The sequence below is a fragment of the Panulirus ornatus genome, chromosome 27 (assembly GCF_036320965.1).
Source record: "Panulirus ornatus isolate Po-2019 chromosome 27, ASM3632096v1, whole genome shotgun sequence".
NCBI classification, from domain to species: domain Eukaryota; kingdom Metazoa; phylum Arthropoda; class Malacostraca; order Decapoda; family Palinuridae; genus Panulirus; species Panulirus ornatus.
This window is the reverse complement of record NC_092250.1, coordinates 3,455,957-3,473,773: the sequence shown is the minus strand read 5'-3', so window position 1 is coordinate 3,473,773 and position 17,817 is coordinate 3,455,957. Positions and strand designations below refer to the sequence as shown.

At 38.0% G+C, this 17,817-nt stretch overlaps 1 protein-coding gene across 18 annotated transcripts in view; it reads right to left on the bottom strand.

Moving 5' to 3' along the window:
• Positions 1-17,817, bottom strand: part of LOC139757548 (protein quick-to-court-like) — a 148,526-nt gene that overhangs the window by 15,943 nt on the left and 114,766 nt on the right. For all 18 annotated transcript variants that reach the window (XM_071678128.1, XM_071678129.1, XM_071678123.1 and 15 more), the window contains 6 exons: positions 14,813-14,938; positions 8,314-8,512; positions 5,947-6,098; positions 1,672-1,904; positions 1,340-1,517; positions 675-776 (listed from right to left, as the gene is read on the bottom strand). In XM_071678128.1, coding sequence (XP_071534229.1) covers positions 675-776; positions 1,340-1,517; positions 1,672-1,904; positions 5,947-6,098; positions 8,314-8,512; positions 14,813-14,938 — 990 coding nt within the window. The remainder of the gene's footprint in view (positions 1-674; positions 777-1,339; positions 1,518-1,671; positions 1,905-5,946; positions 6,099-8,313; positions 8,513-14,812; positions 14,939-17,817) is intronic.

Sequence of the window (17,817 nt, the reverse complement as noted above, 5' to 3'; positions counted from 1 at the left end):
CATTTATATTTCCACTATCACTCACAAGTGGTGGATCCATTTTTCTCTTTTTTCTTGTGTAGGTGCTTGCATCTTAACTAACTGGTGCTACCACGTGCATAAGTTTCAACACTTACAAGGAGCACAAGAACAAGGTCGAAACAGTTAGTACTAGTAGACTGCTTACTGTGATCAGCCATTTAAGATATAAGCTTGTCTGAAAACTATATGAAAACTGTAGAAAAGGAACGAGCTTACTTACTACATTATAGAAATGCCCTTAAAATGTGGGTTGTTAAAAATAAACTGACAGAAAAGTGATCAAACATGCACTGGAAAAAGTATTTCAGTTTGCATATGTTTTCAAACAATACCACTACCTATTAAAAACATTGAATTATGACAGGGCAGTAATAACCAAACAAGGTTGGGAAGGATAAGACTTTTGGATCATGAGTAAAATAACCAACCTTATCACATACATTGGTCATCACCACTCTGCCTAAATATCAATCAAACAAAATTCAAACACCAAAGAATCAACGATATTACACAAGTGGCTCAAAGTAACTACCACTTCCAACAACAACAGCAACAACAACAACGACAACAACATCTGATCACAATAAGTAGCTGCCAACTGAAACTGTGTGAGAATGTGAGGAATTCATTTGTCAAATGTTTTTGGAACTAACCTTTATCTTTTCCAGTTCCTCTTCTGTACGAGCCAACTGCTTCATGAGATCCACCATTGGGCCACCAGAGGATATGGAGGACTGGCTTCCATCCTCCCCATCCTGAAAAACATTAGAATAACTAAAAACTGAAAAAGTTCTTCTTCTAAAGGACTCCTTTCTCAACATAAACTATAATACAAGTATGTACAGTGATTCAAAAAAAAATCTTGTTGGTCAATTGCTTAGTGTATGTCAGCTTCAAAGGCTGTTCACTACACTATGCTTACAGTTTCATCTATCAAAAGTCACAGAAACATGATGAGAATATTTACAAGCAATCAGGGAGGTAAATGCAAGTCAATAGTTCGATTAGAAAATTCATTTTTTCTGTGGCTTTCAAGCTGAAATTATATTAAAGTACTATACTGTACAATAACACTTTGTTCAACTATCATGCAGCACTGGAATGACTAATTTGGTTATGAATACACCTTTTATTGTCTGCTTTAAATCCCTAGATGTAAGAGTACCTTGATGATATTCACATTCTATAATGTGATATATCTAGATAAGGAAAAATTAAATGTTTTTTTCTATAAGACTGATCAGGGATTTGAATAATACCTTGATGGTTTCCACATATATCTCAGAACCACCTTGCTTTACTACCACTACCAACATACCAGTTCATCATCTGCTTGCATTTTAGCTGCCTGTTGACCTTTCAGGAACATCTGTAAATACATCTTCTGGTGACGGAGTTCAGCATCTGCAAGTTCATCCTTTAGCTTCATTACATCACGTTCCAATTCACGAATTCTCTCTTGACTTCTATCATACAGGGGTCGCAGTTCAAAATATCTGAAATTTATTTGTAGTTTTTAAATGCATTTAGCTGAGCAAGACTTATTTCATCATCCACAAAGAAAGATTCTAATGTAAGATTTTGCATTTCAGCACAGTATCCATTTTTAAAGAATTAGTTATCTCCAAACATTGTCCAACATGACATTACTTGAGATTAGCATCACTGAGTTTTGACAATAATGCTTCTACACGGTCATTGTGTTTCTCCTTTAGTTCATGGTATTCATCCATGTGATTCCTCTTCAGCTGGTCTTCACGTCGCTCATACTCTTCACGTAGCCTTGCCTCTGTCTCTTCAACCACTGCCCATGGGTCAACTTCATCCCCATCCTCATCAATGCGCTGCCCTCTCAGTGATCCTCGACTAGCTTCAAATGGATCCTGAAGTTTAGGAAAAATTTAAACATATGACCACAATTCTCAAGTAGATTGCATGCACTTAAGATGATAAAAACACTCAATAGCTAATCATGTTCCTTAGATGACAAAGGGACCTCTACTTAGGATGCTATACCAAATTTACCAATTCACTTCAGCACTAAAAGCCAAACCATGGAACTTAACTTGCAAACACTGAGGATGAATTGTGTTGTAAGACATGCCTTATATAATTTTCTCATGTGATTTCAGAGTACCTGTATAATATATCTACAGATTAGTGTATACTCATGCTCATAGATCTTAGCCTGTTTACTAAGAATTATTTAAATGAATTTCAATATCCCTGGGGATAGGGGAGAAAGAATATTTCCTACATATTCCTTGCGTGTCATAGAAGGTGACTAAAAGGGGAGGGAGCAAGGGGCTGGAAATCCTCCCCCTCCCGTTTTTTACTTTTCTAAAAAAGGAACAGAGAAGGGGGCCAAGTGAGGATATATCCTCTTAGGCTCAGTCGTCTATTCTTAACGCTACCTCGCATATGTGGGAAATGGTGAATATGTATGAAAAAATAACAGTATACCTACCTATACAAGCTAACATTTATTTGCAAAGGAAAAATCTAGTTATTACATTACTTGGTAGTTTTGTCCTTCTTACTGTTGTGATAGACAAGTTATATAATGATTGGCATTTGCACCAACAGTTATGAATCTGGTATCATGAAACATCAGTCACTTGAGTACTCAAGGGCAACCTTTGAAAGTTTGGCTTTCCATAAAGGTATTCAAAGACCCTCCAGTTCTTAAAAAGTATGGTTGCTGAGTATTTCATTCTTGACAAAATTATCTGATGCTCATTATAAGCAGCTATATTCATTAGAAATAAATAGCTATGTTTTTTGTTTTTTTCATACATGTTTGCCGTTTTCTACATGAGTGAGGTAGCATTAAGAACAGATGGCAGAGCCTTATAGGGAAAAATCCTCACCTATCTCCTTGCTCTGTTCTTTATTTTGGAAAGTTATATTGGAAGGGAGGATTTGCAGCCATCTGCTCCTGCCCCTCTTAGTTGCCTTCTACAACATGCAGGGAACACTTTAGCAGTATTCTTTAAACCCCTATCCCTAGGGATAAAACAGCTATGTATTTAAGTATATTACTTATTTCAATTTATGGAATAAAACAGCTTGTACCATAGAAATAAATAATATTCAAACCTTAGAGGAGTAAACACTGCAATGTTGTTTACTGTTGTATAACCTAATGTTTAATTTGAATAACAGAGAACATTAAGATCACATATATAAGATTAAACTACACTGGCAGTTATACAGCTTTCAGCACGTATTCAATGAATGGGGCGACTAAGCAATATCTGGTATTTGAGACTTCCTTTATCTCCCATCAAATTTTCCTTTCGCACACATATATTTGTAAGAAATCACTTCAAGCTACTTAAACTGTTACAAGATGGTGACTGTAGGATGTTTCACCTAAAACAGATTAGAACTTTTTCCAAAGGCTTGGGTATGTACAGTTTGTCAAAAGATGCTATGCATACATTTTATTTTCATAAGAATGTAAAAACTATGTTCCAAATAAACATGATAATTCTAAATTTTCAGTCATCATAAAATCCAGGAAAATATATAAGATTTCTATTAACTTCTGCATTTTAATGATGTGAATGAAAAAAGAGGAACTTCTGCAACAGTATCTTAATAAAAGTGAAATGAAGCTGAAAGTGGGCAAGAATAAAATCAATAGATGAAACTGTGTAAGACATAACAAAATTGAAAATGAGCAAGAACCCTATTCTAACCCTATTCACTTTTTTATTTTTTCCTTTAAGATGGAGGCTCCAGTCTTAGAGAAAAGTCTACATCACTGCAGGGCCTTAATGAAAGGGAAAAGGAAGTGACATGGAAAGTATTTACAAATTTTGGAGGAAGTGAAAAACAAGTCTTTTAAAATAGGTCATAGTTATATGGAAAGATATGATTCCACTTTACACACTTCATCTCACTTTTCCTCCCCCTCACTCTCATACACATTCTCTTTCCAACACTGAAAGTATGTACTCTATTCAGTAGCCAAAATACAATTTCTCCCAATATGCCTTTCTACTTTCTACTTCGAAATACCACAATTCAGCCCTGTAATAACATAAAGGTGTAGGGCATAACTATATTCTTCACTCTGCCTTGGAAACAGCACATAATGAACACCACTCTACAAGGGTTTTATTCACTCTAAAATGTCCACAAAAATCCTTGTCCTGACTCCCCATACATTTTCAAAGGCGATGTCACACTTTCATCTTAGTACTTTGTCATCTCTCCTTTGGCGATGATTATCATCTGCAGATGTCAGGCATAAAATTGGCAGGTAGTGGTTAGTAGGCAGCCACCAACAAGGGAGGTTCATTACCAGCACTACCCACCTAGGTAACTGGAGGGTTAGTGACAGCTGCATAGTGAGCCAGCACTTCAATGGTTGTCAAGTTGCACTCCTATGACCTAGGTAGCTGTATTTTCTTTCTGCCTTACCCACACATGGACTGCTGGCATTCTGTTCACAAACATATAATATCTTGTCACACACAGCACATAACACTTAGCTCACTGAACTCATTCTTCGTAACGTGATTATCCTGTGGTGAGCAATAATTGCTCTCCCTGTCTTTTGGTAAAATGGTAGAAGAGGAACAATAGATTGTAGTAGTAGTAGGTAGGAACAATAGACAGCAGCATTAGAAAGAAGTAGTAGGTAGGAACATTTAGGTATGGACATTAGGTACAAGTAGTTGGTTGGAACATAAGGTAGAAGCCTCTGGAAACCATGAGTTAGAGTTCAATAAGTTAGGGTTTCCCCTCTGTCGTTGGCCTATGGGTGAGGCACTAAAAGGCTAAGAAGTGGCACTAGAGATCACCAATGATGGAGACTCTTTCGCTGTTGTCACCCCTTTAAGGGAATTCACAAAGGGAACCGGCATCAGAGACAAAGACAGATAGACAGATGGATAGATCCTGAAGCATTCTAGGTTCATTTTTGGGTACAAAGGGTCTTGATCTGAATGAAGCAAGGTACCGATGAGGTGTTGCCAGAAGTAGCTGCCTGATCATGCATTCTGAGTGCCCAACATGCCCAGAAATCTCAATGTGTAACCACATTTTCTTGCTTCCAAGCAAAAATTTGGGCTATCTCCTCCTTACAAAGGTAAAAGCTAACCAACTTGAAGCACAGTTAGAAGAAATACACCATCCAGATGAGAAATTCCCATAACGAAGTGACAGCCAGGAAGAGTAAAGAAAGCACACTCTTCCCTAAGGATAGCCTGAGGCAGATTGCTGGTGCTTACACCCTTAGAAACACTAATCTCAGTATCAGATGTAAGATGATTTTATCCTGAAAGCATCATATGCTTGTACCCACAAAAATCCTTAGCTGTGAATGCCTTTAAAAGTATGTATGGGGTGGACAATAATGCTTTTATGAACAATACAGAATGGAATACTGTTTTCATATCTAGGATAGTTATCTGTCAACTTCCCTATAAGTAAGAATAGAGTTAAAAGCCTTTCACCTCATTAATTCTCCAGGCATTACCTCTCTACAATCAACCTCTCTGGCCACTGCAATGTTGCTGCTATCTCCTGTTCCCCCTGTATGATTTTTGTTCTTGCACTTAAGAGGTGTCTCCATGTATCCCTGCCACCAAATCTTGGACTCTTGGCACATTTGTGGCTACTTTTGTATGGAGAATGGCAACATGAGAATCGACAATTATGATACCATCATACTTCCTAAAATGGTGAAGCTTTGGAATTCTCTTCCTTCTTTCATCTTTCCCTTTTCCTTTAACCTTCCTACCTTTCAACATCAGATCTACAAACACCCACAAACCCCTAATCACTTTCTTCATTCGTTTTTTCTGTATTTTCTCTTTTTGCCTCAGATGGCCTTCATTGGGTCAGTTTTGCCTATGCCATGTCAGTCACTTTAAAAAAGAAAGTGAAAATTCAGCATCGGGATATACAGACCCTAGATGATAGGCATGGTGATGTAAGATCCTCATAGTGGCCAGAGTCTGCAAGAGACCGAGTAAGATCAACAGAATCTGTTGTTGTTTCTGCTACAGAACCTGCTGCGGGAGACACCACTTGGACATGAGCTGCCCCAGATTCTGATGTACCTGCAGAAGAAACAGTACATGAGAATGTAACAGACATAAGTCTTTGATTTTTTTCAAGTAAGAAATAAAGATAATTCTGTAGCTGAGGAGTTAACAGAGTATTAATCATAAAAGCATGCAAAGGGATCATTACTATTCGATGCCAAAACCCTGGACTAAGTCAAGAAAAATCTGACAAATGAAACAAAGTATACAATAGCATAAATGGTATAAACAGTAAAAGAAAAATATTCAAATTAAGATCAAACAAGGGCAACTCATGCCATTACATCTCTTTATTGCACACAGTATCACCTATTTGTTATTACATATTTCAATTTATGGGGAAGGAGCTACCCCCTGCTGAGGCAAAAAACTTCTGGCAATTCAAAAATAAACATTTCACCCATCCATCCTGTTTTACATGAATGGTGTGTCTTTCCTCACAGAATTCCAACAGATTTATTAAGCAATATCTTTCTTTTCTGAATCTATGTTGTCTCCTACTAATGTAGCTGGTGCCAGTCCACCTCATCTCCCTAATTTCTGATTATTTTCTCTAATATTTTGCAAAATATGCTTAAAAGTGATATTAGTATGTAGTTTAGGGCTACTTCTATGTTTGTCCATCTATCTATCTTTATTACAGTAAATTATTTGGTCAATCATAATTGATTTGTACCTTACAAATTCATGAACTACTTTAGAGTGATCCTTCGACATATAAACCGAGTGTCCCTGTGTTCCCTTGGATTTTTACATCTCCAGTCAACCATTTTTTTAATCTCTTCTCTGTTCATCTCTCCTTACCACACTGCTCTCACGTACTTCTCCCACAATTCATTGTGCATTTCATAAAATTTGTTATAGCAATGACCTGCCCTCAGGTTTTGAAGCTCAACCTTCTAATGTGTCTCCTTTCAATACATTCTTAAAGGTTTGTGGTTTTCTCCTTTATTCTTTCCTATTTTGGATAATCTTTTTCATTTTAGGAGCTTTCTATTCTACTGTTTACTTCATATACTTGGTGATCACTTTTTCCAGGTAGAGGTCCACGGATTATGCTTTCAATTTTAAGGTTACTGTGGAGGAAGACTAAATGAGGTTACTGTGGAGGAAGACTAAATGTTGCTTTGATGGTACACCCATACCTCTAACCTCAGTGACCTGTGATACATATTGGTATACAAAGTTCTACACACATTCTAGGAACTCTGACCTTAATGTTTTCATGCCCTTGTTAGTATAAGATAGCGCTACCTATTTCTTTATAAATGATGTTCCCTAAACGAGACCATGGCTTTTAATGACTAAACTTACTGCTTCAAAGTATTTTGATTGCCTCTCCTTTGTTTTTGTTTTTTAAAGTTTTCTGGTTCTGATCTCAGATTGAACACAATCAGGGTAATTCAGATTTCATCTAATACTAATTTTCCTTGAACATGTTAGTTAAAATATCCTCTGTTTACTAATAATTCAGGATCTTATGATTTCACTCACCAGTACCTACTGCTTCCACTCCTCTGCATTCTCTCTTTTCTTATTAACGTCCAGTCATTGCCTCCTCTCTTTTCTTATTACTGTACAGTCATCCAAAAAACCAAGTGTGATTTCTCATCCCTGACGAGTTTAATCCAACTGTACCCATAATATCTTTCTTACTCTCACCTCATTTGCTTTTATTCAAAGTCTTTTCCATTCTGCTCCATCAGAATCTGTGAATAAAATCTTTAACGTATAACATTTTTGTTGATTCCTCCAGTCCCACTTGCATTAGGCCATGTGTCTTGTTCTTGTTTCATCCTCTTTCTTTTTGTGCTATGTGCTTCCTCTCTGCATCTTTCCTACTCCTCCCTTGTTTTGTCCATGTCTATGATTACTTTTTGTGCTTCTCACTGTCTGCCAGCTTTTAGGTCTGCCTAAAGAATACCTTACTGTTTTTCCCTGTCTTGAATATAACTTTTAGTGGCCATCCCATCCCTCCTCTAGGAGTTACAGCCCTTGTTTGAAGAGTGGGAATAGGAGCATTGAAAAACTAGAGTGGAAGGAAAGAATAACATGGTAAAAGATGCACCAGTATGGATATATTTGCAGAGATTCACAATGAAAATGGTTTATACAGGAAGTGCTTGGGTCATTAAGTCCAAAATACAGGGGAGGAACATATCAGATATACAAAAAAGGTGTGGGATAAAAGTGATACTGATGTTTTGAATACAGATAAACAGTTACAAACCAGTAGTCAAGTTATCCATTAATCGGCTGAGCTCAGGTTCGCTTCCTTCTGAAGGGGTGGCTGAAGTCTTTGGTGTAGGTGTAGAAGGTGCAGCATGAAGCCCTGTAGCTAAGCATCTCTGAGTGTCATCTCTTTGGTCTGTATTATTACAAGCAGCCTGTGTGGTTATGGTGGTCTTGCTATTACTTTCTGTGATTGTCTGCAAGAGGCATGAAACAAGGCAAGAAATAAGATTATTGTCCTAAAGAATTCATAATTAAGCTGATGAGTTTTCCCATGTGTGACTGCAAGAGGTCTTTTATATAGTTAAGGGCTATACAAAACAATATGAATGTCATGATTCTAAGACTGAAATCTTTATAAAAGAAACAAATCTTCACACAAGATCACCTTTAAATTTTATTTTCCATTACTAATACTTAAGAAATCCATCAAAAGAAATTAAGCATTCATGCCTTTACCACCAAGCTGAAACAAAGCTGAAAACCTGAACTTCGTAATCATTAATTCTCATTGGAGGTGAGCATAAATCAATAAATTTATTGATCATATCCTTCCAACATATCTAAATTTTCCAATTTCTTCAGAGACTGAAAAGATGTTTTATCAATAAGACTCAGATATCCAAAAACTGCCCAAAGGTATGTGCTTGAAATTTCACAGAATTGTACATGTTAAACATATACTTCAAAAGTACAAGTTACTGACATCTTCACTTTTTATACATATGATCTTTTCTGAATAGAAGTGGATATATAACTACAGTGTATGTGGAATATATAGCTGGGAATAGGAGATTATCACTTGAAAATTCTCATATCTCCATTAGTCATCAACCTTAAATATGAAGAAAATCATGAATTTGTTTCATTAATTCATTCAGACATTATCCTTTTACCAAAATAAATCATTCCTCAAGTAAATAGTTTACTCTATTTCAAAACACTAATATACCTATGCCCCCTACTTGAGACATGTCAACTTCATAAATTTCAAACTTAAGACACTAGAGATAATGATACATTACCAACTTGATCTATTACCAACTTGTGGCACAAGCTTCATAACCTGAAAAAAAGTCAATCTTTTCCCTTTCTATTCTTTATGTATAAAATGTTATCTTCTTTTAACCTTTCAGAGGGGAACTGATTTTCAGCTCACCCCAGCACACAAGAAAGTAGGGAACACATTACTTACCAGATTAACCCATCTTAGAAGAGCAAACAATTCGTAATTTTTCAATGCTAGGAATAGGTGTATGAAAACTGACAAAATTATGAATTATGCATTTCTAGTTCAGAAAAAGTATAATCCACCAGACTGGTTGGTACTAAATATGGTCAGTGTTGCAACAACCATCTCAATTATCTCCTTCTATCATTATGGTGTGATTTTGTGAAGATTATCTAATGAAAACCTTAGATAACAATACTCTGGTACATGTTCTTTAAAATGTACCACACTGCATATTTCTATCTTACCATTTTTCTTTTTCATTACAGCATCAATTTGTAAACATATCTTATCGACAGTACATGCAGGATATAGTGCTTTACTCTTTCAAACTGCAGTTAGTTCCATCACATGCTCATCAAGTGTATTTAGCAAAAATTTCTTACTCCCTCCAAAGTAATCAGTCCAATACACGTTTACAGGAGGTAGACATCCACAATCCATACTTTCCCAAGGCTTTCAGTGCAAAACCATACTCTTCAATTGCACCAGTACATGCTAAAGATATTATGTCAAATCACACACTCCCTCTAGAACTACCTGATAACAATCTATACTTCCCCCTCAAGCTACAGTCAGTATCATTCCATACTGTCCTAGGAGAGTCAATGAACAACACACATTCCCAAGGGAAGTCACTCTGTTTCAACACTATACCACATAAGTGAGTCACGCTCAACACCACCTGAATAGAACAAGTGAGTCACGCTCAACACCACCTGAATAGAAGTCATGTCATATATACAAAAAAAAATCTAATTCCACACTTATTATGGATATTACACTCTTCATGTACTCCACCAGAGTAATCAGTTAATTCTTAAGCTCACCCAAGGAGTAAAATTCATGCCACATTCCTCAACATTATCACACCTCAAATCCCCTAATGAGTTCATGTGAAACAGAACAAGCAAGATACAGCTAAACCAAGTCAAATCAGTGGTGCTCTCCATTTACTGTTGTAAAGTATTATCAGATTGTTTGAGTTACCAATTAACAAACAGATGAATATAAATATTTTCTTTTCAGAAGATTAATTTGGACATTTTTAACATATTCATATGTTGTACCTGCATAACAAAACAGAATAATCTAAATATGCAGATAAATCATTTCATTAAACATCAGTCAAGATATTTACTAAATTATATATTCATTTATCATACTTTGTCGCTGTCTCCCGCGTTTGCGAGGTAGCGCAAGGAAACAGACCAAAGAAATGGCCCAACCCACCCCCCCCCCATACACATGTATATACATACGTCCACACACGCAAATATACATACCTACACAGCTTTCCATGGTTTACCCCAGACGCTCCACATGCCTTGATTCAATCCACTGACAGCACGTCAACCCCGGTATACCACATCGCTCCAATTCACTCTATTCCTTGCCCTCCTTTCACCCTCCTGCATGTTCAGGCCCCGATCACACAAAATCTTTTTCACTCCATCTTTCCACCTCCAATTTGGTCTCCCTCTTCTCCTCGTTCCCTCCACCTCCGACACATATATCCTCTTGGTCAATCTTTCCTCACTCATTCTCTCCATGTGCCCAAACCACTTCAAAACACCCTCTTCTGCTCTCTCAACCACGCTCTTTTTATTTCCACACATCTCTCTTACCCTTACGTTACTCACTTGATCAAACCACCTCACACCACACATTGTCCTCAAACATCTCATTTCCAGCACATCCATCCTCCTGCGCACAACTCTATCCATAGCCCACGCCTCGCAACCATATAACATTGTTGGAACCACTATTCCTTCAAACATACCCATTTTTGCTTTCCAAGATAATGTTCTCGACTTCCACACATTCTTCAAGGCCCCCAGAATTTTCGCCCCCTCCCCCACCCTATGATCCACTTCCGCTTCCATGGTTCCATCCGCTGCCAGATCCACTCCCAGATATCTAAAACACTTCACTTCCTCCAGTTTTTCTCCATTCAAACTCACCTCCCAATTGACTTGACCCTCAACCCTACTGTACCTAATAACCTGGCTCTTATTCACATTTACTCTTAACTTTCTTCTTCCACACACTTTACCAAACTCAGTCACCAGCTTCGGCAGTTTCTCACTTGAATCAGCCACCAGCGCTGTATCATCAGCAAACAACAACTGACTCACTTCCCAAGCTCTCTCATCCCCAACAGACTTCATACTTGCCCCTCTTTCCAAAACTCTTGCATTTACCTCCCTAACAACCCCATCCATAAACAAATTAAACAACCATGGAGACATCACACACCCCTGCCGCAAACCTACATTCACTGAGAACCAATCACTTTCCTCTCTTCCTACACGTACACATGCCTTACATCCTCGATAAAAACTTTTCACTGCTTCTAACAACTTTCCTCCCACACCATATATTCTTAATACCTTCCACAGAGCATCTCTATCAACTCTATCATATGCCTTCTCCAGATCCATAAATGCTACATACATTTATTGATGGGTGATTTGAATGCAAAGGTGAGTAATGTGGCAGTTGAGGGAATAATTGGTATACATGGGGTGTTCAGTGTTGTAAATGGAAATGGTGAAGAGCTTGTAGATTTATGTGCTGAAAAAGGACTGATGATTGGGAATACCTGGTTTAAAAAGCAAGATATACATAAGTATACTTATGTAAGTAGGAGAGATGGCCAGAGAGCGTTATTGGATTACATGTTAATTGACAGGCGTGCGAAAGAGAGACTTTTGGATGTTAATGTGCTGAGAGGTGCAACTGGAGGGATGTCTGATCATTATCTTGTGGAGGCTAAGGTGAAGATTTGTATGGGTTTTCAGAAAAGAAGAGCGAATGTTGGGGTGAAGAGGGTGGTGAGAGTAAGTGAGCTTGGGAAGGAGACCTGTGTGAGGAAGTACCAGGAGAGACTGAGTACAGAATGGAAAAAGGTGAGATCAATGGAAGTAAGGGGAGTGGGGGAGGAATGGGATGTATTTAGGGAATCAGTGATGGAGTGCGCAAAAGATGCTTGTGGCATGAGAAGAGTGGGAGGTGGGTTGATTAGAAAGGGTAGTGAGTGGTGGGATGAAGAAGTAAGAGTATTAGTGAAAGAGAAGAGAGAGGCATTTGGACGATTTTTGCAGGGAAAAAATGCAATTGAGTGGGAGATGTATAAAAGAAAGAGACAGGAGGTCAAGAGAAAGGTGCAAGAGGTGAAAAAAAGGGCAAATGAGAGTTGGGGTGAGAGAGTATCATTAAAGTTTGGGGAGAATAAAAAGATGTTCTGGAAGGAGGTAAATAAAGTGCGTAAGACAAGGGAGCAAATGGGAACTTCAGTGAAGGGCGCAAATGGGGAGGTGATAACAAGTAGTGGTGATGTGAGAAGGAGATGGAGTGAGTATTTTGAAGGTTTGTTGAATGTGTTTGATGATAGAGTGGCAGATATAGGGTGTTTTGGTCGAGGTGGTGTGCAAAGTGAGAGGGTTAGGGAAAATGATTTGGTAAACAGAGAAGAGGTAGTGAAAGCTTTGCGGAAGATGAAAGCCGGCAAGGCAGCAGGTTTGGATGGTATTGCAGTGGAATTTATTAAAAAAGGGGGTGACTGTATTGTTGACTGGTTGGTAAGGTTATTTAATGTATGTATGACTCATGGTGAGGTGCCTGAGGATTGGCAGAATGCGTGCATAGTGCCATTGTACAAAGGCAAAGGGGATAAGAGTGAGTGCTCAAATTACAGAGGTATAAGTTTGTTGAGTATTCCTGGTAAATTATATGGGAGGGTATTGATTGAGAGGGTGAAGGCATGTACAGAGCATCAGATTGGGGAAGAGCAGTGTGGTTTCAGAAGTGGTAGAGGATGTGTGGATCAGGTGTTTGCTTTGAAGAATTTTTATTATTATATTATACTTTGTCGCTGTCTCCCGCGTTTGCGAGGTAGCGCAAGGAAACAGACGAAAGAAATGGCCCAACCCACCCCCATACACATGTATATACATACGTCCACACATGCAAATATACATACCTACACAGCTTTCCATGGTTTACCCCAGACGCTTCACATGCCCTGCTTCAATCCACTGACAGCACGTCAACCCCGGTATACCACATCGCTCCAATTCACTCTATTCCTTGCCCTCCTTTCACCCTCCTGCATGTTCAGGCCCCGATCACACAAAATCTTTTTCACTCCATCTTTCCACCTCCAATTTGGTCTCCCTCTTCTCCTTGTTCCCTCCACCTCCGACACATATATCCTCTTGGTCAATCTTTCCTCACTCATCCTCTCCATGTGCCCAAACCACTTCAAAACACCCTCTTCTGCTCTCTCAACCACGCTCTTTTTATTTCCACACATCTCTCTTACCCTTACGTTACTCACTCGATCAAACCACCTCACACCACACATTGTCCTCAAACATCTCATTTCCAGCACATCCATCCTCCTGCGCACAACTCTATCCATAGCCCACGCCTCGCAACCATACAACATTGTTGGAACCACTATTCCTTCAAACATACCCATTTTTGCTTTCCGAGATAATGTTCTCGACTTCCACACATTCTTCAAGGCCCCCAGGGTTTTCGCCCCCTCCCCCACCGTATGATCCACTTCCGCTTCCATGGTTCCATCCGCTGCCTGATCCACTCCCAGATATCTAAAACACTTCACTTCCTCCAGTTTTTCTCCATTCAAACTCACCTCCCAATTGACTTGACCCTCAACCCTACTGTACCTAATAACCTTGCTCTTATTCACATTTACTCTTAACTTTCTTCTTCCACACACTTTTCCAAACTCAGTCACCAGCTTCTGCAGTTTCTCACATGAATCAGCCACCAGCGCTGTATCATCAGCGAACAACAACTGACTCACTTCCCAAGCTCTCTCATCCCCAACAGACTTCATACTTGCCCCTCTTTCCAAAACTCTTGCATTTACCTCCCTAACAACCCCATCCATAAACAAATTAAACAACCATGGAGACATCACACACCCCTGCCGCAAACCTACATTCACTGAGAACCAATCACTTTCCTCTCTTCCTACACGTACACATGCCTTACATCCTCGATAAAAACTTTTCACTGCTTCTAACAACTTTCCTCCCACACCATATATTCTTAATACCTTCCACAGAGCATCTGTGAGAAATACTTAGAAAAGCAAATGGATTTGTATGTAGCATTTATGGATCTGGAGAAGGCATATTTACTAAATATCTATAACAAATCATTTTGTTCCCATTCCTGGACAGTCTTCCCTTCTTTTATCTTGACTTTTAATACTTTCATCCCTTCTCACCTCAGCTTCATCTTCCCGCTGCTGAGTACGTGCCTTGAGTAGCCTAAGTTCCACTAGTTCTCGAGTGAGGCGGGCAATCTCAGCATCCCTCAGATGCACTTCTCGCCTGGCTTCTGCTAGCTGGCTCTGGATAGGGATGAACAACAGTTAAGTTTACACAATTCAAGCACATTCTAAGTTTAAATTCTGGTTCACCATGATGAAAACAGTTTCATGCTTGTGTGCATACACCTGTAAAGTACTAAGAACACCCTGTCTGGAAGCATATATTGTCTTTTAATCACAGAACCCCTGGACCCCTTTATTGGGCTCCTACAGCTCAGAGACTGCACTTCAATCAAAAGCAAGGATATGATGGATTCCTATAGGGTGAGAAGTCCTTCAATAAGTCTGCACTCTTTTTACCCTTTGATAATGATACAATCTCATCAAAGGTGACCCTTCAATCTCAGTGCAACATCACATAAGCAGAGGCTGGTAACACCTATATAGGCATATGTATATATAATCGAAGTTCTTTGACAATAATGAATTGGACATTAATTACATTTTTTCAGACATATGAGGAAACATATATAATAATGTAATATAATAATGTCGATAAATAATTACATATGAAAATAATGCATACACTACCTATGAATTCACCATACATAAACTGAAGTACATTTCCAAGTATGTTCACTACGGATTAACACATTCCTTACCAACTATTCACTGTTCTACTAAGCGCTGTACAGCTTCAGAAAATTACAGCGGTGTTAAAAAGTTCCATCAAAGTACTCACCTTCTCAAGTCTTTCATTCAGTTCAGTTAAGTCCTATATGCATAAAGATGTGAAACAGTTTGCATGCTGATCATGACATTAATGCAACTTCTTCCTATGACTAGAGCCTCAAAAAAAAAAAGATGTTTACATACAGCAACAAGCATTTTGTCTGCATTTGATGAAGTCTTCACACTGACACATTGCCGTACCTACACATCACCTGTATCCCTACTCCATAAGCTCCTACTTCTAATGCTATGTATGCTTTTAAGGAAATTTTAATTCATCTTGTGACTGTGTTCACACCTAAGTATAATCGTCATAAGAAAACTTACAAAATCATCAAATGCATCATATCATGATGGTGATTTCAGGGTTTCATGATGCAGTTCACTTGAAGACAATTTCTCAAGTACAATCCCACAATGTAGACCAGTAGAGGGAAGCTAGCACATGACTGCCATATATCTGTAGGGTTCATTCTAAACTGTTTCAGTACATGGGGGCTTGGGTGGGAAGACTGAAATTTGCCAATGCAGCTTGTTCCACTGTTTCATTTCTTTGAAAGTGATGTACAAAAAGTGTACCCATATCATTTACTGTGCTTATTCAAATGATTGTGCATGTAATTTTGCTTTGATACGAACTCCAGCATGAGCAACTGATGTAATTTGCTCAGCCATGAAGAACACTGTCTATTGTACATCCTTTTAAAAGTTTCTCAACTAAACTAAAAGGAGTAAGTACCACATCCTGGTACCAATTTCCTCCCCTCAAATGATGAATTCTGCTACAGTTAATAATACCACAGTGTTTTAAGAAAGCAACATGTATTATGTTACCATTCAGTAATGACTCCACACTTTAGAAAAAGTATGTTATCAGTAAAAAATGAACCTCTCTTCCTCTGTCCTTCAATTTTTCCAGCTGCAGGTATTCTTGCACCATGATGACCATTAAAGTACTCACTAAACCACTATGAGAAATGTTCAATACTTCCAACAGTCAAGCCATCATCACAGTTGTCTTCAGTTCTCAACTAACTTGCTAACTTTGCTTGGCATTGTATTACTCCATTACCATTTTCATATTTTTTTTCATAAATCTATCATTCCTTAAGTAATTTCTTATATCACTTGTATTACATTAGCATTAAGCTGCCTTGCACCCTCTCCTTATGATTTTGGTTATTCATGTTTCTCCAGACTGTTTGATTTTGATTTTCCTAAATATCATTATATGTTACTCATGTGCATTATATCTTTATGATATGGCATAAGTCTTGCTATTCTGGCATAAGTCTTGCTATTCTTAATACTTCTGTATTTCATTACAGAAATACTAAACAGTTTCTGTATTTTTCTTACATATTTAATTAGGTTTTGATATTTAAAACATGGGTTTAGTTCATATAAACTCAGTATTTTCAAAAAAGTAGATATCAGCATTTCAACTTGACAAAAATTTTAAATCATACATGATGTAATATGTGAATATATTAAATATAATACAAAAATGCAATAATGTAGCATTAGTTTTTATAAATGATGAGCTGCAAAACAATTGACCAATATTTTCCTTCTTAGTAGTATCTCAATACAATCTGTATCAAAATCCCCTCACAGTCATCTTATTTTGTTGTACAGTGGGCAGCATTGCATAACTTTTTTTTTTTTGTCGGGCAGTCTGCATTTCACTGCCAGAGTTGTTATGGATCTGAAAAATGCGTACTGTAAATAGAGCCAACTATAACACCAAGCATCAGACTAAGGAATCCTAGACTGTACGCTATGTCTGATATCACGAGCCTCTAAGCAACACCTGTATAATTCATTAGTGAAAACGTACTTAAAAATTCAGCAGAAGGAGGTTTTAATGCCAAATGTCTACCCTGGCTTTAAATAATATCTTGCCACGTATTGTACCATTTTTGGAATGCCGTTTTTTGCCCATCATACCAATTTTGTGGGAACAAGATTCATTCATCAAAAACCCATTCATTTTTGATTTTCCTTGGTTTTACGATAAAGATGTTTACCTATATACGGCAGCCGAGGCAATTGCCGGCCGCCAGGAAGATAACCTTGCCTTAAAAAGACCTTTAAATGCTGCAACTCAGCTTTGCGCCAAAGAATTTAAACCCTAGAGCACTTGAGCCGTTTAAATTTCCCGGGCACCGCTTAAATGTATACAACTTTTGAAAGAATGCCGTGCGCCTGACAATTTAAACCCAGTA